The sequence below is a fragment of the Convolutriloba macropyga genome, chromosome 1, assembly GCF_964194025.1.
Source record: "Convolutriloba macropyga chromosome 1, txConMacr16.3, whole genome shotgun sequence".
Lineage (NCBI taxonomy): Eukaryota > Metazoa > Xenacoelomorpha > Acoela > Convolutidae > Convolutriloba > Convolutriloba macropyga.
Window position 1 is genome coordinate 25,117,941 of NC_134468.1, and position 26,921 is coordinate 25,144,861.

General features: G+C 32.9%; 1 protein-coding gene across 1 annotated transcript in view; it reads left to right on the forward strand.

The window, feature by feature from the left end:
- LOC142337080 (cyclic nucleotide-binding domain-containing protein 1-like) overlaps positions 1-26,921 on the forward strand; it is a 28,497-nt gene that overhangs the window by 541 nt on the left and 1,035 nt on the right. Inside the window, exons 2-11 of the mRNA XM_075386151.1 lie at positions 3,277-3,376; positions 4,686-4,864; positions 5,394-5,595; positions 6,012-6,163; positions 8,225-8,367; positions 8,913-8,974; positions 9,512-9,590; positions 13,721-13,853; positions 20,644-20,753; positions 25,203-25,353. Coding sequence (XP_075242266.1) covers positions 3,277-3,376; positions 4,686-4,864; positions 5,394-5,595; positions 6,012-6,163; positions 8,225-8,367; positions 8,913-8,974; positions 9,512-9,590; positions 13,721-13,853; positions 20,644-20,753; positions 25,203-25,353 — 1,311 coding nt within the window. The remainder of the gene's footprint in view (positions 1-3,276; positions 3,377-4,685; positions 4,865-5,393; positions 5,596-6,011; positions 6,164-8,224; positions 8,368-8,912; positions 8,975-9,511; positions 9,591-13,720; positions 13,854-20,643; positions 20,754-25,202; positions 25,354-26,921) is intronic.

Below are 26,921 nucleotides of genomic sequence, written 5' to 3' on the forward strand. Positions count from 1 at the left end.
GTCTCACTCAACAGTAAGTTGCATTTCAAAAACTGAACATAATGTATGCAAATGATTTCTTTAATGTTTTCTTTAATTTCCGAATAGTTTAAGCAAAAAAATTTAAAATGAAATTTTGCTAACAATTTGCTTAAACATTCAATGGAATTTGTCCCGAAAACGCATTTCACCTTTAAATTTGTGATTTGGACCAAATATAGTTTGGGAGGAACATATGGCCCGAAATTAACTCTTCTTTTTTACTGTTTCACATTTTCTTATGTTGGCGAACAGAAAAATGAATATATATATATATATATATATATATATATATATACATCTATATATATATATATATATATGCATATATAATATATATATTATATTATATATATATATATATATATATTTATATATATATATGGGTTAAATATTTTCGAGGTTTACACAGATAACAATTCAAAGGTACTAATGGTAGTTTTTAGTTCACGAAGGAAACTAAGTTAGTTTTAACGGTCCTCGTATTTGCCTTATCGACCAGCAACACATTTCTGTAGGTTGAGTGAATTGATAATATTTACCACACGATTAATATCGCTATCGAGATATTATCAATCGTCGAGATGGATCTGAGTTGTTGAAAAACATGCAGAGGGCGATGACAACAGTGTGGTAATGTTTTCAATCCATGTTCGTTGCGATTACAACTGTTGCATAACTTTAATTAACTCTCTTTTCGACAAAAACAGTTGCATAAATTACAGGTGAAATAACACGTTGACGTCCGATTAAAACTATGAATTCCGCTTCCTTGTTAGACTAAGAATTTATCATACTGATTTATCATCACTGTTTCTATGTATAAATAGTGCCGATAAATAGTAAGATAAATTTGTAGTATAATTACTCAGTAGTGTGATAAAATTATGCAAAGTTGATTTAAAATTTACCACACGGTTGTTATTGCCCTCTCGCGATAACAACATTCATTTTTAAACTGTTGCTGTTATTAGACTACCAATTTAGAAACTATTTAATTGCAACTGTTTACATAGCACGAGATGTGATGAAAATTGTCGTGTAAACACGGTTTTTATTGCGAATCGTTACTTCGGCACAAATGTGATATTTTACCAGGAATTTCTGTAAATCCTCTTATCACAACTAGAGTTGATTAAAGATTCTTGATTGGAAAGTCTTTCGTAAATCATTGAAATTTTGTGCGCAATAAGATTCATTTTGACATCGATCGAAAATTTACGAACTTGAGATGCAAAAAAGTTGTTGGTACAAAAGTTAAAACCTATTTTAACTTTTTTGTTAATCCTATTTTCAATTTTTGTTTAAAATTGAATGAAATCCTGCATCTCAATTTGATTAGTTATGTTGTTAATTAAGTTTTATTTCCATTTCCTAATTGATAGTTTTTTAAAAATAGAAATATGTGAAAGTTTAGTTCAGAATTATGAAAACAATTTAGACTTTTCTAAATGAATGATTAGATTTCTCCTCGCAATTGAAGTACTTTGAAATACTTGCTGAATAGGTTCGAGAGTGAAATGACAACCGGGTGCAAATATTTTCATTCAACTCTCGTTGCTATTACAACTGTTGCACAACCAATTTACTTTGCGACAATAAGAATAGCGTAAATTACCGGAGAAATGGCGCGTTGACTTCTAAATAAAACTATGAATTCTGCTTCCTTATTAGACTACGAGTCTGTCACACTCTTTTATCACCACCTTTACTATATATACAGGGGCGATAAAAGAGTAAGATAAATTTGTAGTCCAATTATTCAGTAGTGTGATAAAGCTATGCAAAACGCGTAGGAGTGTGATAACTTCTCGATGGCAATAACAACATTGATGATGAAACTGTTGAAGTTGTTAGACTGCGAATATATCACTTTTTCAACGATCGACATTGTTTACATAGCACGAATGGTGATATAACTTGTAGCCTAACCACGCTTATGATTTCGCCTCGTTAATTGGGCATCGACTTGTTATTTCACTAGTCTTTTATGCAACTGGTCTTATCACAATGAGATTTGATTGAATACTTTTGAATGGAAAGTATTGCGTAAAACAGTGACATTGTTTGCGCAATCTTCTGAATTGTCTCCAGTGTTTTTTACGCCCCCAGTTACCAAATTATATGTTGTTATATAGCACGTTGCTATGTAAGAATTTAGTACGTGCGCATGAGGGTTGCAAGAGAAGGTCCCACTAAGCTGGGGGTGGGCAAAACAGGAGAGATCTGCAATAAGATTGCTTTTGTTATTGATGAATAATTGACTATTTAATTCTTTAGTATTTAATAACTCAAATCAAAAATAAGCTTGTTTGATTTTTTTTAAAATGAACGAAACCCTAGATCTCAATTTCATTAGCTGTGTTGTTTTTTTTTTCTTCCGTTTCCTATTTCATGGTTTTTTTTAAAAAAGTGTTTATTGTGTTTTGAAGGTTACTCGAAACCATAGACATCTTAGTCAAAACAGCTTAAGTGTTCTGTCGAAAACTTGGCCAAAATTTGACACTCATGCTTTTTTAATTCGTCAACAACGTTTACATTGTTTTTGAACAGCAGAATTAGGCTGGTTGTCTCCAAGAAGAGCTCTTATTGAAAAAATTGAAACAAAATAGGATTTAAAGTGACTATCTTACTTTCTCTAATGGTAAAATTTGCCGCAATGTTCAGGTTATTATTAATTCTTTGTTCACGCTAGGATAAAGCTCGGCAACTCCACCGCGGCTGACAATTGGCTCAAGAATTTTCAAATTCATGGCAAGACTTAAATCAAGACTTGTTAAAACTTGAGACTGAATTCAAGGTGTACTACGTCTAAAATGTGACATGACTGTAGCTCGGATAAGGTTCAAACTCTTTAAAAATCTCTTTAAAGGGACACTGACGAGATTCAGTTGCGGTAAGAAGTTTTCCTTCAAAATGTTTTTAATGAGATTATAATATAAGCAAACGAAAACTAACATTGCGGACAAAAGTAGAATCGTTTCAGGAGGTCCCATAAAATGTTAATGGGTAAATTCCGACGCCGCCCAAAAGAATCACTTGAGAAAATTTCCTCCAGTAGTTAGTTCGCAATTCGTTGATGGGCTAAATGTTGAGATTTTGTACACTTGGTTTACTCGATAATGAAAATTTTTCACAATGTTTTGTAACTACAAGGGGGGAGAAAAAGTACCTCTAAGAAGCAGGATGAACGTGTTGAACATAAAAGCTGCGAAATGTCTCTTCGAAATGATCTGAAATGTGTTAAATATACTTCAGCCCCTCGTAATGTGGTCGCGAAATCAAGGTCCGCTTTGGTGACGAGTTCTCTCAATTACGATATACTGTCCGAGATAGTGCAACTCAAACAGATGAAAGAGTAAGTCATGACCTGTTACTAAATTATGACGATTTGACTGTTCTCATGAAAGTAACCTTTTTCGATAAAACTGGAGATGTTTCAAAGTATTCTGGAAAGTTAGAGTGTTTGTTGTAATTGGCTACCCAGAGTTATCAACCGTAGTATATATCAGTAGGAATCATAACAAAACGATTGTGTCGGTAAAAACCATTAGTGATTGTGTCTATATTCCGCATCAGTATGCCCAGAAGAGTTCTCAGGTCAATCAAAAATCTCAGACAAGAGTAACAACTTTGAACATTGGATTATCCTGAGCGAAAATTACATTTTTTTGCAATGATTTTTGGTCAATTCTCAACTAAAAAATAGACTTTTTTGGAAGTTTATTGTCCCTTCAGTGTATATATAAAACAAAATTCCCAAAAATGACAACGAATAAATTTGCCCCAAGTTATGTACTATCAGCTTACCAAGTTTGATCACGCTGGGGTAAGTATAGCAACACTTCAAATTCTAAGTCCACTTGTTTTGTTCGACGTAAATCCGATTCACCAAATGGCCTTGATTTGCAACCCAATCGTCTTACTAAAAAATGTTGGTCACCAATTTTCGAAATTCAAGTTTTATTACTTTCTATTTGCGTCACTTTGTGTTAAAGAGCTTATTCTCCAAATTATACAGCGGAAATTTCTTTTTATTGCAGTGATTTTTGACGTCATTTGTACGTTGAAATTGAGACCTTTTACTGATATTTTTAAATCAAATTTGTTTGAAATGCGGATTTTTTGGCTGCGCGCCCAACGTTCTTCAATAAATTCTATTGTCGAAGTGATTGACCGTTTTGTATTCGAAGAAGCAAATCATTAGCCGCTCCTCTTTGTTCCTAAAAATCTTCATAATCGGTGTTAAAAAATAGTTCGTACTTGATATAGTTGCGAGAACTACTGATAATTGATCTAGTCGTGATCATATGTTAATCTTTCAAGATCGTGCGAAAATCTTGCATGAATCCTGCAAGATAACGCATGTTCTTGCAAGTTTTCTGAGAAAAATCTTGCAAGATTAACATCCGCAGAGCATCCGAAGGAGGCCAAAAAAGGCATTGACTTCGTCATACAAGATCTCGCCATGTTAACTAACATTCTTTTACAAGAATCCTGCATGATTAGCACCCAGTCTCGACCAGGGTAGTAACACGCACTTTTCGATGAGACACCGTTCAGAAACATTCAATTTTGATCCGAAAGTCGCCTAATTAAATTTTGTATCGCAAGGAACTAAAATTTTTGATTCCAGATTCTCTGAGTGAAAATAAAATTTTGTGTAGATCAGGAGCAGTGATTCCTGAACTGTTGCGAGAGCGATTTCTTCTCACATACCCTAAGTTGCTCAAGAGAGTGGACAATGAATCCAAGCGAGACTTGAAAAGAGCAGAACACAGCCAGAGAAGTATTCGTTCAGCTGATCAAAATGTGTCCAAGAGTCTAGTACAACTGCCAAAAACAAGTGAGCAAGTAACACATTTATTCGATCAGGAGTTGAACACGAAGTTTTAAAATCGCTACAAACCGACTTTTCTTATGACCAAAATCGACAAATTCTGGTTTAAAAAAAACTGGCCATGCACCTCAAGTTTAGGTTCAGTGAGGATTTTGTTGTTTTACTTGTTTTGTTTTCAAATTTCTCTTGGTAAAGGACTTATAACTTCATATGACACTTGTGGCACATCGTTTTATGAATTAATGAACGATAATGTTATGTCGCATTATTCTCAGTTGATACGTTTTATTGTCATCAATATGAGCGGCTCAAACGTTCAATTATGATTGGTAATAATTTGACTTCGTAACTATTATAATTATCTGGCTTGTCCCTAACAAATGAGCTTTTTGCTCAAGAAACAATAAAAGAGCATATTTTGAACATATTGGCAATATCATATTCATTATTATAGTTCTCTTAGTGAAAATCTGGGAAGCCTCACAGATTAAACAATTAAACTTGATCATTTTTGATTTTTGGTTGCACTGTTTAGACCCTCGCCTTGTCCAGCTAGCCAAACCAAAGAAGAACCTGCAGAAAGAGTTCTCAGATGTCGAGAGGGGAGAGGACTTTGTGCCCCACATGCATGACCTCTCCTATCACATGAGTCAGCTGCATGACACCAGAATTAGCGCCACTTTCCAGCAGAAGTTCGATGCTGCCATTCGAGACTTGAGATCTTTACTGCAGATACTGTAAGACGTTGCACATTAATAGATCCAGTTGTTTCAGGCAATTGAAACTTTGTTCATAAATTGAAGGCGTCGTGAAAATTTGATAGATAAAGATTTAAGGTTATCCCCTTTCTCGTTTTCTATGGTTTTTCCAAGTTTTTGAGGGCGGGCCAATTTTTTTGTCTAAATGTGGCTTCTGACATTATATATTGAAGTTAAATTCACAGCAGAAAACTTACCTCTTTTTTAAGCTCCAGTATTTTAAGGCTGCAAAATGAAGCTGAGCGAATCATTTATGAGACATCAAATGGCTTTTTTGACATTTAATTGTAACTATTAGTTTGTAGAATTAAAGAACAATTCTATACCTGAATCATAACTTTTGTAAATATCTATCACTGCCAATGTCTGCCCTCTGCTTTAATTTGCCTTCTTAGGCCCTTCGAGCGTACAACTGAGGAGAATGGTCGAATAGCCGAAGCTCTGGTGGACATGAAGAGTGCTCTGTTGAAACACTTGCCAAAAAGACATCTCAGACAAGTGGCATCCATTGCCACTATGGATGTGTTCAAGGAAGAAGACATGACAGGTACGGGAATCTGAAAAAAAATATATAAAAACAGAAAAACCTTTTGTCTCTACCTTGATTTAAACAGATCGCTAACATGAACCCGAAAAACCACGAAAAAGAATTCGTTTATTTCCCAACTCCTTTTTGGCAATTAAATCATTCATAGTTACATTTTTCATGAATAGTGTTTAATCTACCAGGGTGAGGTACTGTATTTGCGAGAACTGTAATTTTCAACAAAATATTTCTGTTCGTAAAATTAAAGTCGTCTGCATATTGATTTTTTTTCCCAACTCGGAAAATTGTGGACTGTTTTCATTGTTCTTCTTGTGATTTCTAATAAAAAGCGTGTATTCTAATTGTGTCTATTTGAAATTGCTCAAATCCTGATCCGGAACTTAAATTTTTTATGACTTCGAAACCTTTTGTCTTTAAATATTATTGAGCTCTTTAACGTTTGCCCGTACTATTTAATGTCTGTTGTCTTATCATTTAGTATCTACAATGACAGGCTTCATTGGTTGCTATTGAGGAATAAATGAAGCACATTTATCGCTTCAGTTCAAAAACAAATATCTCTTTGACTTTAAAGGTTTCAAAAAAAAAGTTAGTGAAAACTTGGAACTTGCCTACAGGCGTTGCTCATTTTGTTGTCAAATCATATGGTTTTATTTAGGTCAGGTCTCATTTTTGCCAAGGAGGTATAAATTAACCTAATCGATCGTTAAAACTATAGCAGGAAGCTTTCAAATTTTTTATAATATTTGTTTTCAATAAAAAATTACGAACATTTGGGTTTCGCCTTCAATTTTGTTTAATTTGTTGTCTTATTGTTGAACGGTATTAATGACACGACTTATCGTTTGCTACTGGAACATATTTGGATCTAATTAGAGACTTGAATTCCTGCCAGTGGTTTTCATATCATTGTTTTCTTTCTTGTGGCCTTTTCAGTCAGTCTCAACGATAAAAGATCTTATTGAGTTTTTATGCGGTAATTCCTCTCCGTTTTTTGGGGTTTCATGAGTTTTGATGTTATGATGAGTTAGATATCAGTTGTTTTTGATTTGTTTTAATTAATTCGCGAATATTCATTAGTTCTTTTTTTCATTATTTTATTTCACATACTGGAAGTTGCAAAAATATTTTTGACCCTCAATTTGTATGCTGTACTGTGGTTACAATTTTTTTCTTATTTCGACAAAGTTGTTTTATGATCAACGCATTAGAACAATCCTTAGCGTCAATAATTTTATAAATTGCTTTTATTGTCGTCGCTGCCTGATTTTTACGACAACAGTATTTGGAGAAATATATTTTTTAGAATTGTTATCAGATTTCTTGAAAGTTTGCGCACTCAAAGCCATGTGCTTTGTTGACTGACAAAGTTTGATTTTGCTTGAAGATTGCTGATTTTCAGATAGTTGGTTATATAATTTTTTTATTGTATTTCAGGACTTGTTCTGTCGACTTGTACATTAGTGTCCGCTGCTAATTATTGGGACATTTGAGAGGCAAGTAAAATAACTCGAATTTTTTAAGCGATTCATGTTTTATATAAATGCATAGGCCAGAGCATTTTAAGACGGATATCTCTTATGCTTTTATCTTGGAGTTTTTATTACGAAATGAGAATGTTAATCGTATTTGATATGGAAGGAAAATTTGGGGATTGAGGCAACTATGAGATAACTAAAAGCCACTTTGCTTACTAGAATCTGCGATCCCTAATGTGCCAATAACTAGCAACGGACTGTTATGAAGGAACATTAATCAGTATTGCAAGGTCGGTAACAGTTTATAGATGATTTGAGTCAATTCGGCCATTTTCTTGTACTGATAATTTCTATTATTTTTCGCATTGCTATATATGTTTTGACTATAATTGATCAAAGGATGTGCCATTCTCTTATTTTTCGATGAACTCAAAATACATGAAACAACAGAGCTGCCAGAAATATAAAATATCTTTTTGTTTCTTCTTTAATCAAAATTAAGTTAAAATTAAGAGTTTATTTAGCTGTTTATTAATTCAATTTGGACCAATGCATCGTTCTAATGAGTTTGTTTGTTCTGCAGTGTTTGGGAACCAGGGTCTATTTATGGTACTGAAGGGGACATTGAACCCACTGACTCTGCCTGTGATGAGGAAGAAGAGTGATAATGTTGAAGATCTCTTCAGACAACCCACCCCTACTCTCACTGATCCACAGGAATTCACGGTACAGACAAAAATTTTTTTTCATCACAAATCTTGTATTTCTTTCCTTCTCCTAGCTGAATTAAAGTCTGGAAAATTTCCCTTTTTCCAAACGCCGTAGTTTAGGTGTCCCTAGAACGTAAACGCACAAACGGTTAAGGGTAAAATTGTTTTGATCAAGAAAATATTGGCCCAAATTGAAGTCCAAGAGTACATTTGAGTCAAGTAAAAATCTCTTCAGAAGGAATTCGAGTCTCTTTGGTCAAAGTATGGTGTTCCATGATATTTCGCGTTTTATACCTGCGTTGATAATTATGTGAGACGTATTCAGTGACAGGTGACGTCACTTTTAGTTCAATAGTACTTTAAGTTTCTGCATTTATGCAGATAATATGGAACTTATTATCTCTACAAGGAAATAATTAATTAATTAATTCATTCAGTTTAGCTGTAATATTTGGATCAGTTGACTAATTTACATTAAGAAATCTGTAAATCTGCTGAGACAGAAAGAATAGATCGTTTGACACTTTTCTTGAAAGCGTAGAAAATGCGAGGATCATTTAGATTGATGTGGGTGATTGCTTTGGGACTCTGTACAGCCTGCCTGATAGAAACGTCAATTCAAGGTCAGAACAATTGCATTTAACCTTGACAATACGACAGGTTTCTGCAAAACCAACAAAAATACATAATACGTCTCTCTGTTCTCAAGTGAATACCAGTTAGTCGTCGAGCCATTATGAGTAACTGCACTTGCCAAGATCCCTTTTCAAAGGGTCAAAGATTTGCTAAAAATTAACTCTTTCTCTTATTCTCTTTCTCATCTTTTCTCATTTCTAAGACAAAACTTTTCATAAAATATGCTATATTTATGGAATGACCTGCACTTCAGAAAAGGAAGCCATTCATGTGCCATTAATGCCACTGGTATCACCCTTTCGCATTTTGAATGTTTCAACATTTTAACAAAAGCAAAATTTCAATATGAAATTAACTGTTAAATTTTCAACTGTCAAAACAATTGAAAATGGTTTTGAAGCTAGATAATGATAATTTATCGGTACAATGCACCAAAAATATTTTGAGGTTTTATTTCTTGACAGAGCAAAATCTATCATTTTAGCTTTTGTAGATTATGACACTATCTGCTTGCTGTTCTTTAGGGTTCTTTCAATGATGACAACACAACCTGGTGTCGAGTTAATGAAGATATCCGCATCCGCATTTGACAGCCTCATGAAGGTAAAAATGAGAGAAATTGACTAACACCCACTCTCTTACATTTTATCCCCTTGGCATTGCATTACAGCCTGAAAAATGTAACAGTTTTGAGCTGAAATTTCCCAAAACTTCATAGATATCGCAGGCCCACTCTTATATTGTTGGGTGGACAGATAAACCCGGCAGGAGAAAAAAAACAAGTGCAAATAATACTACACTTCAGCTGTTTCATAAAAACTAAAATATTTCAATGAAAAACAATTTATGAATAAGCTGCCCGCCTAAAAACGGTTTATTGACTGGTCGATTTAGTAGCTTAATGATTATTTTAGTCTGATTTATCTGCTTAAGAAAATAGTTTGGTGTCTTAAATCAAATTTTTCGGTGGAAAAGTCTCAAAACATTTTAGCGCCGAATCAGCTAAATAATACAATATTAATTTATGTCCTGTTGTCCTTTTATGCACTGCCAATCTTCCTACTGACTTTAACGAGACCAGTGTCTTCTTAGTCGATATCTATTAAACTAGTTGTTCCCACATTAGTTGTACTTGAGGAACTATATTACAGGTCGTTTTTTTTCCAAAGCAAAATCAAAATTTTTTCTACACAATCCAGAAAGAATAAAGTGGTACTTATTAAAAGCTATCTCTCTCCCTCTCACAGACACACGCACGCACGCACCACCGCCAACACCAATACCAACACCAACACCATGACAAACAGAACCAGTACCACTACCATTACCACTACCAACACCACCGTCACCACCACCAACATTACCACCACCTGCACCACTATTACTACTTCTACTATAATCATAAGCACAACTACAAATAGCTATCTGCTTTTTTTGGCTGACCTAAAAGTGGTCGTTAAGTAAGTTATGTCACAAGTACTGTAAGTTCTTTTCAGTTTGAAAACTTTCTTGGGATATATGGTTTTAGGTATATGTATTGGTAACACTAACTTTAACACAAAAGTAAAAACAACAACTTTGCAATTTTTAGTTTTTTTGTTGTTTTCTCCGAGCTTAATTGGCCTAAACAAACTTCTTTGCAGTTTTAAGAAAAGTTTAGTGACAAAATGAGGGCCGTAGAGCCCTTGTTACCAAGAGTTTTCGGCAAAATTTAATAAATTTTGCTAATTTTTTTCCGACGTTTTAAACAATTTTTGCAATAGGCATCGGCTATTTTAATATATAGCAACCAAAACTTTTGTTGGCATACAAGTTAATTATTCGATAACTTATGGCAAAAAAGTTGGTCTCCAGGGCATTTTACTAAAAAAACTTTAAGCAAAAACTTACAGAATATAGAATTTTTCAAATACTTTGAACATCTTGTCTTTGTGTATAAATTTAGGCCTGGAGGGCTCAAAAATAATTGTCTAAGCTAACAAATTCTTTGACTACTAGCAAAAAAGGAAGCAGTTTTCGATAGTTCAGTAATAAAATTAAATAATTTCGTTGTTCTTCTTCAAAGTTTTCAATCATTTTGTTGACAATTTATTTTTTTCCTTCTCTCGTTAACATAAAATGGTTGAACAAATTGGCGAAAGGTTGCAATAGTTCCGGCATTAAAAGGATAAACTTTTGATATGAGAATTCTTATGTATTTTGTTCCAGAGTTTTTTTGATTTTTTTTTGCTTTTTTGCACGATTTGCTTGCCAGGGATTTTTTGCTTGCCTCATTCTCTGGCCTGTATTCTCTGGCCTGTATTCAACTACTTGATTATGCAGCTGTGAAATTTTAAGAGATTTATATATCCACGTATTTAATCCTTTACATTTACGATAAAAACGTGAAGCCCGAGGACATCAAATTGCCATTATGCGCCAAAGCTGGCTTTGCTAATCTTATAAGTGTTGAGTCAGCTGAATTTCATAGAAAGATTTTTACCTAATCAAAAAAAAGGAATTACAGCCAATGAGTTTTTGAAAATTTCGTTTTTCTGAAAATTCTTTTGGGAAATTTGTCAGCATTTAAATTTTGCTCAGTTCATAATAGCCCTGCATAATTAGAATTTTTATCATAACGTTCTGAGACCTATGTCTTGCTTATGAATCTTCAATAGTTTCAATCTGTATTGGGGTTTTGTCAAAAAACGTTAGATGGGTTTAGGAAAACTTAATCACTAACCTTAAGAACTGGTACCTCCAAAGCAAGATGAAAACAACTATATTTTTGAGAAACGATCAAAATTTATAAAATGAACAAATTGTCCCGCCTCTTGATCCTATAGTTGATAAAGTATTTGAAATCCAGTTACAAATGATTCTAAGTTGCAGACATATAATTTTTTATAACTGAGCATATGATTTTAATTTGTCTAAAATTTTGTTGTCTCTGACCTGAGGATAACAATTGCGCGATATTGCTAAAAAGAATGCTTCTGTAAAATATTTACAATAACAAATTATTGAAAAAAGAAAAATATAGCTGAGGGCGACTAACTGATGGTTTTCTGAAAGAGTTGTGCAAAAAAGTTTGATTTCTTTCAAAATTTCAAACGTGATCAAAGTAGAAAAAGACGGCCAGAAACTTTTGTAGAGGTGGTTTCGAAGTTCCAATTAGTTTATACTTTAGAAGGGCATCCTTCAAAACTGCCTAGAAACGCCTTTTGCTATTGAATCATAAATCAACTGAAGCTAGCAAATTAGCTCATCAAAAGTTTGATGCAACTTTCACAATTTTTTTGTGACAACCAATTTGAAAATGATTTAAAAGGTGTAGTTTTTTAGCAAAAAATACCAACATAAATCACCAAGTGCCTCCTAAGCTCCAACTGTTCAATCTGAAATTGCTTACAGTGCATCTTAAACCACTATATGGTACAAAATTATCTAAATTCAAATGCAAATGACTTTTCACAGCACTTTTTGTCCTGATTGGTGATATGGTTGGCTACAGATTGCAAAACTTACTCAATTAGCTAAGATATTTGTATGATAATTGCAAAAAATGTCAAAAATACTCGCTTTTGAAAAAAGAAAAATATGTAGGCGCTTACGAAAAAACATGAGAAAAATGAGGCACAGAAAAGAGTACTGATAGAGAAAAAATTCTTCTATCATGTTCAAAACATGAGTAGTCTTATTAAAATCTGACCATTTCCAAATTTTTGCAGTAGCTCTTTATACAAGAACTGTACTAGGTCAATCGGAAAATTAAAATTTGTTCCGACATGCTACAACTACTCAGTCTAATGGAGAAATAACTATTAAGGAGCTCTCTTTAATTGCTTTGAAGAACTAATTTTTTAACGATCAGATAAGGTCTCCATTTTGAGCTAACCTTTTATTGACAGAAGATCCAATAATTTTTGTTTTTAGACTACATTATCTGATAGTTTATTGGCATTTTAAGGTTAACTTACTTGCAACAAGGCCACATGTAATTCCTACTGTCATCTTTACTTAAGATTGCAGAATATACACCGCTTGATTAAAGTTTTTATCACTTCCTCAGAAACAAATACGTAATAATATAATGACAATTCAATGAGATCATCAAATTTCATTGGTTAAAAATATCTATAAAAGGTCAAAATACCCAAGGTGAGACTGGATGGTTATCTTCTAAGGTTTTACAAGAGTCTTGTTAATTATTTTCATGTCCCTTGCATAACCTTGAATGACAATGTCTTACTTGTAAGATCTTACGAAACGAATTGTATCTATCATCTTTTATTTATCATCTCATCTATCATCTTTTATTTTGCACAGCAATTTTCTGAGACAAATGCGTTCGTTTTAAGAGATTCAAACAAAAGCACGTTGACTATCTGAGTCCTAAAAATTGTAAGTCCATTCAGTCAGACATCAATCATTATCATTCCATCGAGCTGTTCGAGAATTCGTTGGTTTTTAAACATAAGATATCGTAGCCAAAAACTACGTTAGCCATTGTGATTTCTACGTCGGTATCGCCGTTTCTGTTCGGTATTCAACATAAGAGAGTTTCGGTATTAAGTACTAAAAAATGAGAACATCTCGAAAATTTTGAAGTGATTTGAGTTTTTGGTGTTTACAATATTGGGCATTTAATCATAATCTAACAAGATTGCATCTTTTGTCCGATCTTTTAACGGAAAGGATTCCAGTAGTCTAATATTTCTGAATCTGAAACTGAAGTCGACATATGATTTCAGAAACTGAAAGCTTCCGACCATGGGGAAAAGCTGGCGCTGTTGAGAACTTGTCCACAATATGCGCAATGGCCTCAGCTGTCTCTGGACGAGATAGCCTCAGTGATGGAATGGCTTCAAATACCCAAAGGCGAAAGTGAGTTGGAATTCAAGGTTGACCCGACATTGGATGCAGTGTCATTCATGAAACATCGAGAAAAAGAGTTTTATTTTCGTACGAGCGCTTGCTTCAGATACAACACAGAAACTATTCATAGTTTACAATGATAGATCCGATCGTTAATAGATCCGATCGTTAATGACTGTTTGATTCAGCATACATCATAATTGGAAAAATGCATGCAATCCATTTTTACGCGAATTTCGTGCAACCAAATGTTTTTGTGCGAATTTAGTGCAACCCACCTTCCTTCTGATCAGGCCATCTTCCAGAGTGTACCCTCTGGTCAAGCCATTCTCTATTCCATGTTCAAGGTACTTTATTACAAATCAAAGAATTTGAATTGTATTGGGGCGCTGTCTTTTTTATTACAATTCAAAGAATTTGAATTGTATTGGGGCGCTGTCTTTTTTATTACAATTCAAAGAATTTGAATTGTATTGGGGCGCTGTCTTTTTTTAAGATCTGTTCACACATTTTCATGATTTTTGAAGTCAAATTGGAGTAGTGATTTTCGTCACGCCGAAACAGGAAATGGAGCGAAAAACCTAGTGGTTTTGCGGCGTGAAATTTTTTTGCTCTAACTTTAAAGTAGAGTGAGAAAACGGTGTTTGAACAAAAAAGCGCTTTCTAGCTAGTGGTTTTTTGTTCAAATGCGGCAATTTCACTTTGATCTTTTCTGTTTTTTTCGATTTTTGGATCTGATTTTTTTTCTATTTCTAAATGGTTTTTTGCAATCCATTCATAGTCCGTTCTAGGTCTAGTTTTCTGTTTAGTCAATGAAAATTCTTTGAATTGTACGTCAGGACTTGTCCTGCTATGTTTTTTTTTCATTTTCAATTTCAACCTGTGGTATTCAACATTATTTTGAAAAAAAAGTATTTGATTTGACTAAATTATCGCTAATAATTGATCCAAAGTGCCTGCAATCTCTTTTATGATTCAAACATTGGTAATAGAAATAGATCTGTCAGACCTAAACCAAACTACAACCAGAATTTGGTCTTTGATCAGACTTTTGTGCGACCCTTGTTCAGACTTTCATGCGAGTTATGGTCAGACTATGTTCAGTCTTTGGTCTCTGATCAGACCATAACCCCCATCAAACCATGTGCTCGGGTCGCGCTATATCCCCCGTGTCCAACCCAATTGGTTTGATTGGAGATTGTTTGGGTCTGGCACATCAACTTGAACCAGTACCATCTTGAATTAATTATCGCACAATGGGAACCGAAATATAAATACTTGGATATATGACATCTACAGACAAAATTAGTGCCCAAAAAACTTATCTAGTTTACCTAGCTCAAATTTATCCAGGTTATACCAGTTTATCTAAAAACCCGGGTTGAAGTTTCTTTGATTTCATACAAGGATCATATATGATTTCATACTGTCCATACTTGATTTCTTAGTACCATCCTTGTATGAAACCAAAGAAATCATATATGATCCTTGTATGATTACCAAGAAATCATAAATGATCCTTGTATGATTACCAAGAAATCATATATGATCCTAGTACGAATACCAAGCATCATACATCTATTTTTTGAAAATCTTTAAACATTTATGTTTTTTTCATTTTATTCGGTAGGGCATCACCTATATGATGCCCCGGCATCATATTGTGATCCGCCAAAAGACCCTAACGTACAATTTCAATTGCAAGTTGGGCACAAAATAAAAGAGTAAGTCCAAACAGATAACAAAATTTTTGACATACTCTGAAGCCAGTTTATACATATAAATGCTCATTTATAAAAAAAATAACCAAGAAAAAAATGCATATCACGTCAAATTCGTTTTCCGAATACGTTTAAACCACAAATTTATTCTTTTAGCGCACACAAAGAATAAAATGTGGATTGCAACTGCGATATAATAATTTAATAAGTCCACTGACTACATTATACGAGAATTTTTGCACCAGTCAATGTATTATGTGTCATATATGACCTTGTATGATATCCAAGAAATTTTTTCAACTTCAATGGAAAATAAAAATTATACAGTTTTTAGTCTTTGAATTTTTTGTATGATCCCTGTATGATTTCTAGGAAATCATATATGGTTTTTGTATGACTACCAAGATTTCATACAAATCATATATGACCTAGTATGATTAATAAGAATCATATATGACCTGGTACGAAATCAAAGAAAGTTGTATGATCGGTGACCCGGGAATAGATGAAGTAGAGTATCATGAAAACAACGTATCTTTTCCTGGTTTTTTGATGGTAAGACTGATATACAACAAGGAGGCTCAGTAATCTGCGTTCAAACATAAGGTTCTGACTCCGCATATCCACAAGTTTGGCTTAATTGTTGACAAAATGAAGAAGGTAGAAAACTTTCAAAAATTCTCCCATATTGAACAACAATAATTAGTGTATGAATAAAAAAATGTCTCTAGCTCAAATCACATATTCAAGTAAATAATGCCGAGCAAGTGGGCCAATGATACGTGTCGTTATTAAGACTACGAGACAAGACAAACAAAAAATCAAATAACAACAACAAGCATTTACATCCAAAACTCAATATCATTTTTTTCAAGAAAAACTAAATAATTGCGAAGTCAAAAAAGAGTTTCAAATAAACCCTATATTGAACAAACTAGCTTGTTTTTTGCTAGAAAAAAACATGGGACCACTCTTTGGTGAGAGGTAACAAGCAGAGGAAAGAGCACAAAAAGGACGAATTTACAAAAAAAAACGTTTGTCTTCTCGAAAACATATAATTCAATGAAATCCATTGGATATTAATTGAAATTTTGAATAGATTTATTTTCATTCGTACTATAAAACAAAGACAATTAGATCTGTCAATTTCTGGAATATGTTGTACGTCTACAAATATAAACGTCAAATTCAGACGAAAAACAAAAGTTTCCGTTAAGCTTTTCAATAAAAGGGCGACGAAGCCGTTGAAACCGATATTCTAATCAGTAAAAATTAAGGTATAGTGAATTGCGTTTTATTCAAAACCCAATAGGGAGATAACTGACAGCTGAACAATGAGACTTGGTAACGCGCTTTAAAAAAGAACAAAACGGAGAAGTTTAAAAATTCATTTATTTTAAAAATTTTTTCAAAAAATACTGATCTCAAAGGTATCAAAAATTTAGATAGCAACTCAAACCACTGAACAGGATTTATATTTCCCCAAAAAGGCACTGGGATTTGCCATTAACCAGTATGTGTCACACATCTACAAAAACAACGATAAATAGCCAGACAAAAATCAAAACATTTATTTCGCAAAGAAACTTGTAGTTAAGGCGTAAAACAATAAGCATTGCACTTAAAACCTTATATTTGTTCAATTTTGCAATTTTTTAACACTAATAATTCGATATTCAATTTGTAGGTGAGGAGACAAGATAACAGCCAACTTCAATTTTGAAAATTATCTTTATTTATCTTCTAAAACATTTGATTCCAAAGTCATGAAGAACATTAGCTATCAAATGAAATCAGCAGCAAGTTTTTCCAAAGCAAGCAGCTATAACCTGCAATTAAGCAGTTCGTCTCATTCGACACCCCAAGTAATGACAAAATAAGAAGAAAATCAAACAACAATGTATTCTTTTGCAAAAACCGGTATCGAGGCCCTTAAAACAATAAGTGATCCACCCAAAAACAGGCCATATGTCTTCCTTCGTCAACAATAAGTTCATTAACAACCTGCATTTTTTGAGAATAGGTAACATGTCGGCAAAAAAAACAAAATAAACAGCAAAAAGTGAAACTAAAAAAAAAAACATCTTTATAATTTTTTTAAAACATTTGATTTCCAATCATGAAAAAGTTTAGCAGTCAACCATAATAAGTACATAGGTTCGTTTTTATCCATAGGAAGAAACTAAGACCTGTAATTATCCACAATTTGTCAAATGACCACAAAAAGAACGGCGAATAACGACAAAATCAAAAAAAATTATTAAATTCTTCTAGAAGACAGACTCTAAGCAGTTAAAACAGTAATCTATTCGCCGACATACCAATGCGTTGAAACGTGCCTTCCTTTTAAATGCCCAGAATACGACACTTGAACTGTCAATAAAGTGACAAGAGCGTAAAAAGAAACTGAATGACGGAAAATGTCAATGAATTATAAATTTTTTACGAAACTTGTAATGTCAAAGCAGAAGAACGATTACTTAAAAAGTAAGGTCGCATTAAGTGTAAATTATTCATCGAATAAAAACCGGATGTGACCAGTGTTTGCTGAAGTTTAGCCAGAGTTGACCAAGAAAAGAATGAAGGTCGCAAATCTCAATAAATCATTGTTCATTTTTTTTTTAAAAAAAATGATTTTTTAAAGTCAAAACCAGCATAAGCTTTCGACTAAAAAGCAAAATAGGTTTCCTCAAAACTCCTTAGGGATCAAATCAGTTGGACCTGTTAGTAATTTTTGATATTAATTGCGTTTTTCAGTAATTAAAGTAAGAAATGGTGAAACGCGAACATTTTTTAAAAAGATATCGACTGATTACAATCAGTTTTTTGGACTTTAAGAAACAACGATTAGACCATAACTAGCTTAGCTATTTCCGCTTGTCTATTAAGAACGCTTTTTTGTTCAGAATATTATGGATATGGATTATTTGACAAAAAGTCAATATATCAAACATAAATCATGTATTTTGCCTAATTAAAGAGTTAAATTAGCGAATAACCGGCAAACGTTTAATTCAAGTACTCTCTGAAAGGATCCACAATTATAACTAGCCTGTCTCTTAGTCACAAAAATTTGTGTCAGCAATTATTAGGTGTTTTATTGCTTTAAATTTGAATGAATTGTATTACAAAAGCATATTTCGAGACATTTTTGATGGAAAAAGGCTGAAGTTTTATATATTTACCAAAAACTTTAACCAAAAAATTGAACCAACCAGTTGAAAAACACTAGTGTGTTTAGAGGTAAAACAAACAACACTATCGTTGCCAATTTTAACATATTTTAGCAAAATTGGCAAAAAGATTGCACAAAAATACGGAAAATGTGAACAGAAACAACGAAAATCAGTCAAATGTTCACAAATTTTTAAACGTCAATAACTTTGTTGAAAAAAGGACATTCAGGAAACATTTTAGTTATATTTTTACTAAATTCAGTGATTTTGTTGTTATCAGTATAAACTAATTTTAGCAAAATTGAGGAAAATTTTTGTCAAAAATAGGGAAAATGTGAACAAAACAACGGATTTTCTGTCTACTATTCACAAAACTTTAAACCTTTATAACTCTCTCCAAAAAAACGAAAATAAAAAAAATCTTTTTATTTCCACATTCTAAGGTGGACAGGCTTTCTAATGACACCACTCACAACCCTCTACGATGAATATATCGATCGGCGAAAATTGACTGAACAAAAAAAAACCCGTTTGAGTATATAGTTCCTCCCCCACTAGAGTGGGTCGGAACAATTATTCAAAAAGACCTCCAAAGTCTGAACACGACCTCACGGAAAACTGAAGATATAATATCTGCAATTTTGAGATTTGAATTAATAACCATAGCATCTGGAGTTCTTAAATTTCGAATAATTGTATGTCAGAAGAGAAAAAGTACTGCAAGCGTTAAAATACCTACTTGACAGAAAACAATTTCTTGGTAACATATCCAATAGTTTTTAGTGCTTCCATCTGATTCAATAATTCAACATTAGCCCAGTTTCTGCTGGGTGATAAAAAAAAACCTAATAAATTACCTTCCATCTATCTCAGTCCAGCTCAGTGGAGTTCTTTTGGGGCTTGTAATGTGAAAGCCAAGAGTGGTGTGATAACCAAGATGTAAAAGAAGTAAGGTGTCTGCTCAAAAAATTAGTCGAAATGGGGCTGAGCTATCACTTCACAATAACTCCAGATCTACAACAGCCTTAACAATTATGATCACATTTCCTGACAAAAATTTTTAGTGGGTATACAAACTCAAACCTGAAACCATTTTTAGCTATCTCACATGCTAAATATGTGGCATTGAGATAAATTTATTAGTGGTGCTATTTTGTCACTGATAGATATCCGATGTCACTTTTGTATGAGGTCATTATCAGTTTTTTGACCAGCATCCAAGTGTTTTCCGCCGAAAAAATTCTCAATTAGCCAAAATTTGATTTCAAGAATTCTGCTACTAGGTACCTAAGATGTAATGTAGATACCGATAAAGATTACTTGCGCCACCTTATAACTCGGAGATATAATTTTGTAATTGTTGAATTTTGTCTCCTTAGTTCACAATACCAGTTCAAATAGCTTTGTCATATTTTTGTACAATCGACTATAGATCCATTTTCAAACAAATAGAGTCGAAACATAGTATTAAATGAAGCATATAAAGTACAACAACAGAGGGCACCGCTTATATATATATATATATATATATATATATATATATATATATATATATATATATATATGTATTATATATATATATATATATATATATATGTATTATATATATATATATATATATATATATATATATATATATATATATTACATACTGTTATATTAAAATTTGCTGAAAAATTTTTAGTTTAATATAAATACATTTTAACGTGCATACATAAATCCATAAATAGAATATGTAGATACACACCTGATCACTTGCGCACCACTATATACAAATGAAACCCAATCTTTACAATCCAAAATGAGTGTTTTCATTCTGAAAAGTTATGCAAAAGATTCGATATATCATTTGCACTTTTTCGAAATGTGCGGAGAAGAAATTCTTACGAACTGTGATTTCAGTGATTGTGAGAGAGAACTCAGTTGCTCCGTTCATTGGAATTGTGGCTTCCGGCACCTGCAATGCCTATAGAACTATCGACACCATGCACAAGTTGTCAACTGGCAAACGCGTGAGTTTATTGCACTATCGAGTCCAGGTTTTTGTCAAAAAAATATGTGATAAATGTGCTAGCTAAAATTATGACGAATTATTTCGCAAGGGATAATTTTTACATACTTACTGGCTTAATATAGCAAGTTTTCAACACACTTTTCACGTAATATCAATAATAATTTTCAACACATTAACAGGCCACTTAAATAGAGTTTATCCCCGCAAAAATATTTATCAGCGACTGGAGAGCATTTTTCTAACATTTTCTTCCTCATTGTGCTGCGTTTCTTTCCTAATTTCAGCATATTTTTTGCATAAAACTTCGCACATTCGATCAGTCTTCATCTTACCCTGGTCGAGGCCAATGGTTATGTTGCAGGATTCTACCAGAATCTTGCAAAAAATAGTTATCTTGCAAGATTCTGACAAAAGAACGGTTATTTTGCAAGATCTGCCAGAAAAATGCATATCTTGCAAGATTTGCAAGAAAAATGGTCCCATCATTCAAAAAAGTGGCAGAATGTTATTGACTAAAGAAAAAACTCTTGAGACATTATTTAATTTTAATTAAGTTGCTCATTTCTGTGTGATAAAAAACAGTGAAATTTTAAAACATGTGAGCTCTAAACGGTTTTGCTTATAAAAAAAATTATAGCAGTACAAGTCCTGAAATACAATTCAAAGAATTGAATGAAAAACCCAGACATACCCTACGTGACCAGCAGATCAATTGAACAATGCCAGCCAGAACACAAACAAAATCATCTCAAAAATTTGAGAAACTAAAAGAATCAAAACTAAACAAAATATACTCATTGCTAAAACTCTTGAAGCTTTTAAAACTAAGGCAATATTTTTTCCCTTTAAAAATGCCTATTTCAAAACTACGGTGAAAACCATTTTTTGTTTTTGAAATCGGTCCAGTATTATATCTACAAGACCTGAAAAAAATTCATTGGCCCTTGAAGATCGATTAACTCGAAAATGAACAAAAAATAAGAAAAAAAAGAAATCAATTGAAAACTATAAGGAAATGTTGCTGAAGTGATATAATTTACTTCAGAATCATTTTTGGGTCTCTAGAGGATATCCAGTAACCTAATTGCAGGCTTTATAAAACTTATTGGCTCATATATCGATAGGCAATAATTCTTAGAAAAAATTTCAAACTTCAAAAAATAGAAATTCGTTCTATTAATAGAAACTTAAAATGTTGAAAGCCAATCAATTGCCCGCTAGAGACTATTAAATTACATACTCCTCAACTCTGGATGAGGTTACCTGGCTACTGAGGCAAGAAAAAAATAAATAAAATACAAATGTTTTGAAAAAACTTGAAAAAAATTGCAAATTTTATCAAAAAACTTCTAAAAGCCGAAAGGTTTAATCGTTGAAAACATATCCATTGAAACTAAAAACCATCCAGTAACTTTTTAACAATACGTGGAATATGTTAACATTTTAGTGTCTCGAATTCGTCCATTCTCGCACTTGAGAATGGACGAATTCGAGACACTAAAATGTTAACAACCATTCTATTGTTACTAGAAACTATGAAGTGCCCTATCAACAAACCTTGAAGGAGATTGCCTGGCCTCTGAAGCTGGAAAAACTGAAACAATGACAAAAATTTTTAAAAACCTGAAAAAAAATGCAAAATTTGTCAAAAAAGTTTGTGATATTCAAAAGTTGAAACCTATTCCATGGCAACTAAAAAATTTTCAGTAACATATTATCGAACCCCTGATGAGGTTTTCTGGCCCCTGGGTCTAAAACAACTTGAATATTGACAGCAAATGTCAAAAAATGCTAAAATTCATGATGGCAAAAACATGAAAACTTTTCCATTACCACTGGAAACTATGCATTAATCTACCATCAAACTCTTTATTACACCCTAGAGGAGGTTTCTTGACACCTAGGGCTGAAAAAACTCAAAAAATGACAAAAATTTTCAAAAAAACTAAAAAAAAATTGCAAAAAATAGTATCATTTTGCATATTTGTGTTTGTAGTACCAAAACATAGAGCTCATAAATTGATCATAACAGGCAATCTTGTCTCACAAAAAGACCTTCATCAACTTTTAAAAACTTCAACCTAAGACATAAAATCAAAGAATCACAAAAAAATGAAAAATGGCACCATTTTGAGCCCAACAACTCCTAAAAATGACCTTTTAACCTTAAATTAAGGCCATCCCAGCAGCTGCACCACTATAAGCAATTGAAGGACTACTAAAGCCCACTTTGGGCCTCTAAGGAGACTTAATCCCCGCTGGGCTTTACCTGTTTATCCCGTTTTGAAAGATCAAAGTCATTGAAAAATGTGTGAACACATCTTAAAAAAACACAGTGCACCAATACAATTCAAATTCTTTGAATTGTAATAAAACATTGGCCGCTGAAAGAAAACAACTAGGTCAAGAAACAATAGCTAACTTTCTTTTGAAAGTTAAATAAACATTTGAGAATCTGCCATTTGATTTCAACCCGGGTAGTCAATCGAACCTTAATCTGTTTTTTGTTTCTATTGCCACCCATGCTCACGGATTAAATACCATTTGAACTTGTCGTGGTGCTCTTTCATGAATATTTACATTCCTATTTGTATTACGTTCCTTACAATTTGATTTTCCATGTATCATTTAAACGGAAAAAGTTTGTTTCTATGCAAAGCCTCTACCTTAAATTATTTTAAAGATAGTAAATGGATATAGTTTTTTTCTAGGAGCTGCTGATTTTGTGGGGGAAATTTCCTGAAAACTGCTGTTTTGTACGAAATGAGCAAAGTTTATGTAGCAGCTCTGCTCATAGCACAGAAGAACGATTTCTGAAGGTGCTGATTTTATGTGCGATAGGTGCTGAATATTTGTAAAAATACGTTGTGAAGCTTCACAACGTATTTTTACAAATATTCAGCACCTATCGCACATAAAATCAGCACCTTCAAAAATCGTTCTTCTGTGCTATGAGCAGAGCTGCTACATAAACTTTGCTCATTACCTAGGTCTAAAAAATTGAGGATCTAGAGATATTATTTGAGTACCAAAAACTATTCAACACATTCAGCTGTTGTCTTGCAAAATTTCCAAATGAACGCCAAAGTTTTTATTACTGTAGGTGACACGTCGGCAAGGCAGATATTTTGGCTGGTTTGGTTAATCATGAGTATTGATTTTTATTTATCAAAACATGTATGCAACACAGTGTTCATGAATAGCAGCAATGTAGCAATGTCGTAAATATTTTCTGCTTAGATGCTGTTCAAGCGATTCTGATTTTTCTTATTGTGATAACATCTCGGAAAATGGGAAACGTTTTTCTATTGTCGTAGAAAAAATTTAGGAACACTTTTGGCCAAGAACCTTTCAAGTTTTTTTTTAAATGACGGTTTTTAAAACATTGCCTAAAAGATTTCACTACATTCTCAGGAGCATTCATGCACATCGGTTTCGGTACAATATTTAAATCTAACCCCAATTTTTGAAAGACGAAAGGCATGCCTCTATTACGCAATTTCCTCATTGTCGAAAAACACATTTCATAAAATTGAAATCTGAATTGTCCTATCTCCTCTCTTTTGAAAATCACCTATTTTTACAGGTAAAAATCTACATTTTCGGCAACATTTTTAAGATTCCTCAGTTTTAATTGTTTTCCATAAGTCAATTAAAAAAGTCACTGCCGAAAATTTAATAAAAATATTGCAATGACTGTAGCATAAGAATCCAAGCTATGATGCCCGCTAAAGACAGTCGGTACAAAAGCAGAAAAAATGTTTTTCAAAGTAACTTGGGACTAAGGAAAAGAGGATTTTTAGATTAAACCAGATTGAATGTTTACTCCTGCAGCAATTGTCGCTCTTCACCTACCAGTGAAGTTGATTTGTGTTTCCCGTGTGTCTTTTCTATCAGTATGTTGTGACTGGATGGAAAAACTTTTTTATTTGAAAATTACAGAACGATTGGATTAAGTTTCTAAATTACAAATATATTTTTTCACAACAACCTTTAATTCTAATTTTAGCTACTACTGGGGAAATATTTATTTTCACTGCATTCACCGCAATCACCGCATTTCTTACAAAAATTTATCCAAAAACCTCGACCCGGGTTATTATAAAAGCAAATTTGTGACCTAACGTGAATTTTAAACTGCAAACCGATTCTCTGCAAAATGAGTTATAAATATATATTTAGAATTGGCAATAGAAGGATAATTAGTAAAGTGTCAATTTTACAACGGCTATGCATCATTTCCGGTTCAGAACTCACACAAATTGAAAAAGTTTTGAATCAAATTAAAAGTACCTATGTAAATAAATTTGGTTAATCTTGTACCAAGAATGGTTAGACATTATACAAATTTTCTAAGTAGAATCTGAGAAGCTGTGAGATACTGCAAAAGAATAGTTCGGACGCGTTCAGAAATTAGTTTCAACTTATCGCTAAATCTTGTTTTTAGGAGCGTAGATTGAAACGCATGATAATAGGAGAGTTGGGAGAGGGGAGCAGCTTTGGAGAAATCAGTGTAATTGAAGGTCTTTATTCTACCTGTTCCATACTCACGTCTACACCTGTACACCTCGCAATCATCACACCGGAAAGCCTCAGGGGTTAGATTGGGTCAAATTTGTGCGAGCATTGAATACTTTAAGCCTATCTTGATGCATTATCATAAACCCACCTGTTTTTATTAGCTGCGGGAACTTGACCAGTAACTGTTTAATGAGCGCTAATGAGTTATTATTTTCATCCCATGAATTCTTGCAGTAAAAGTAGAAAACGTAAGCCGAAGAAACTAAAATTACGGGCAAATTTAAGAACACTATGAAAATAAAGAGCTAAACTAAACACATCCCAAATTGCTCAACTGTACAAAGTTGTTTGGCACTTTGTGCAACCGTATAACCAATTTTTAAGGTTTTTTTTAAAGACATCCACTTGTAAATCATACGTGAACATTGATTTTTGTTTTTATTTTTTTTTATAAAATTTTTTTTATAAAAAAGGCTTATTTTTTTAAATTTGCACTTTGCTGTTCTTTTTAGTCTACCTGTTAACTAGTATCTTTAATATTGCAGATCTCAAATCATTTTTGCTGTTTTAAAAATGCACAATGGAATGGAATCGTTCCATTGTTTTTATTGCATTATTTATTGTTTTAACGTCTTCGACACACATATTCGCAAAAGTTGAATTTACCGTTGGCTTTGAGTGTTTTTGTCCTTTTTGTTGTAGACGCACAACAAGTTCTGAATAAGGATTGAATGATTTTCAACGGTCTTCTCCGTAGAAATGAATGACCGTATTTTATGAATTAAGTTAACAGCAAATGATTTTATGACTTTGAAATTAATTGTTTTCGAAAAATACAAAAGCATCTTTTTTAATGCTGGTTAGCTAGTCTCGTTTTTCAGAGGTCACATATCTCATTATTGGTGTTCAATTGGCGCGCAATTTATTATATCTTAGATTTTAAGGAATAATTTTGAGTTATGGTTTAAACGGCTTCTACACCGTTTTCTTGCAAAATTTAACGGAAATTTTGTATTTCTCGTCTGAATTTGGCGTTTGTTTTTGTAGACGTATTCTGGATATTCTGGATAAAGACATGTCTGAATGTCATCATATCAATGTATGAAAGAGCATAAACATATTTAAAAATTCACTTTATAACTAATGGTTCTCATTTTTTTCAATTATTTGTTTTTTAAAAAAACAATTGTATTTGGATTGGTCCCATCAGGGATTGGTCCCATAATTTTTGGATGAAATGCAAACTTTTATGTTATTTGTTTAGTTTAGGTTATATTGGACATTATTTTGACTTAAAAATTATAAAAAGACATTGGGTTTTGAATGTGAATGTATGTTGATGCTATTTGATTTGTTTTTTCTTGTCTCGTAGTTTTAATAATGACAGGTCTCAATATAGCCTTATTTGTCTTTCCAGGTGAACTAAGTTGGAAGCTGTTTTCTTATTCAAAGACCAATTAATTTTGATCAGTTTTTGAGATTTTTTGAAATAAGCGTTTTCTGTCTCTTCCTCATTTTGTAGACAATGAAGCCGCAATGGTGGATAAGTGGCGTCAGAACATTATGTGCGAACGCACTCTATCGAGCCTCCTTGCTTCAGTAAAAATAGAAAAACGTTAGCTGAGGAAACTGGAAATAACGGACA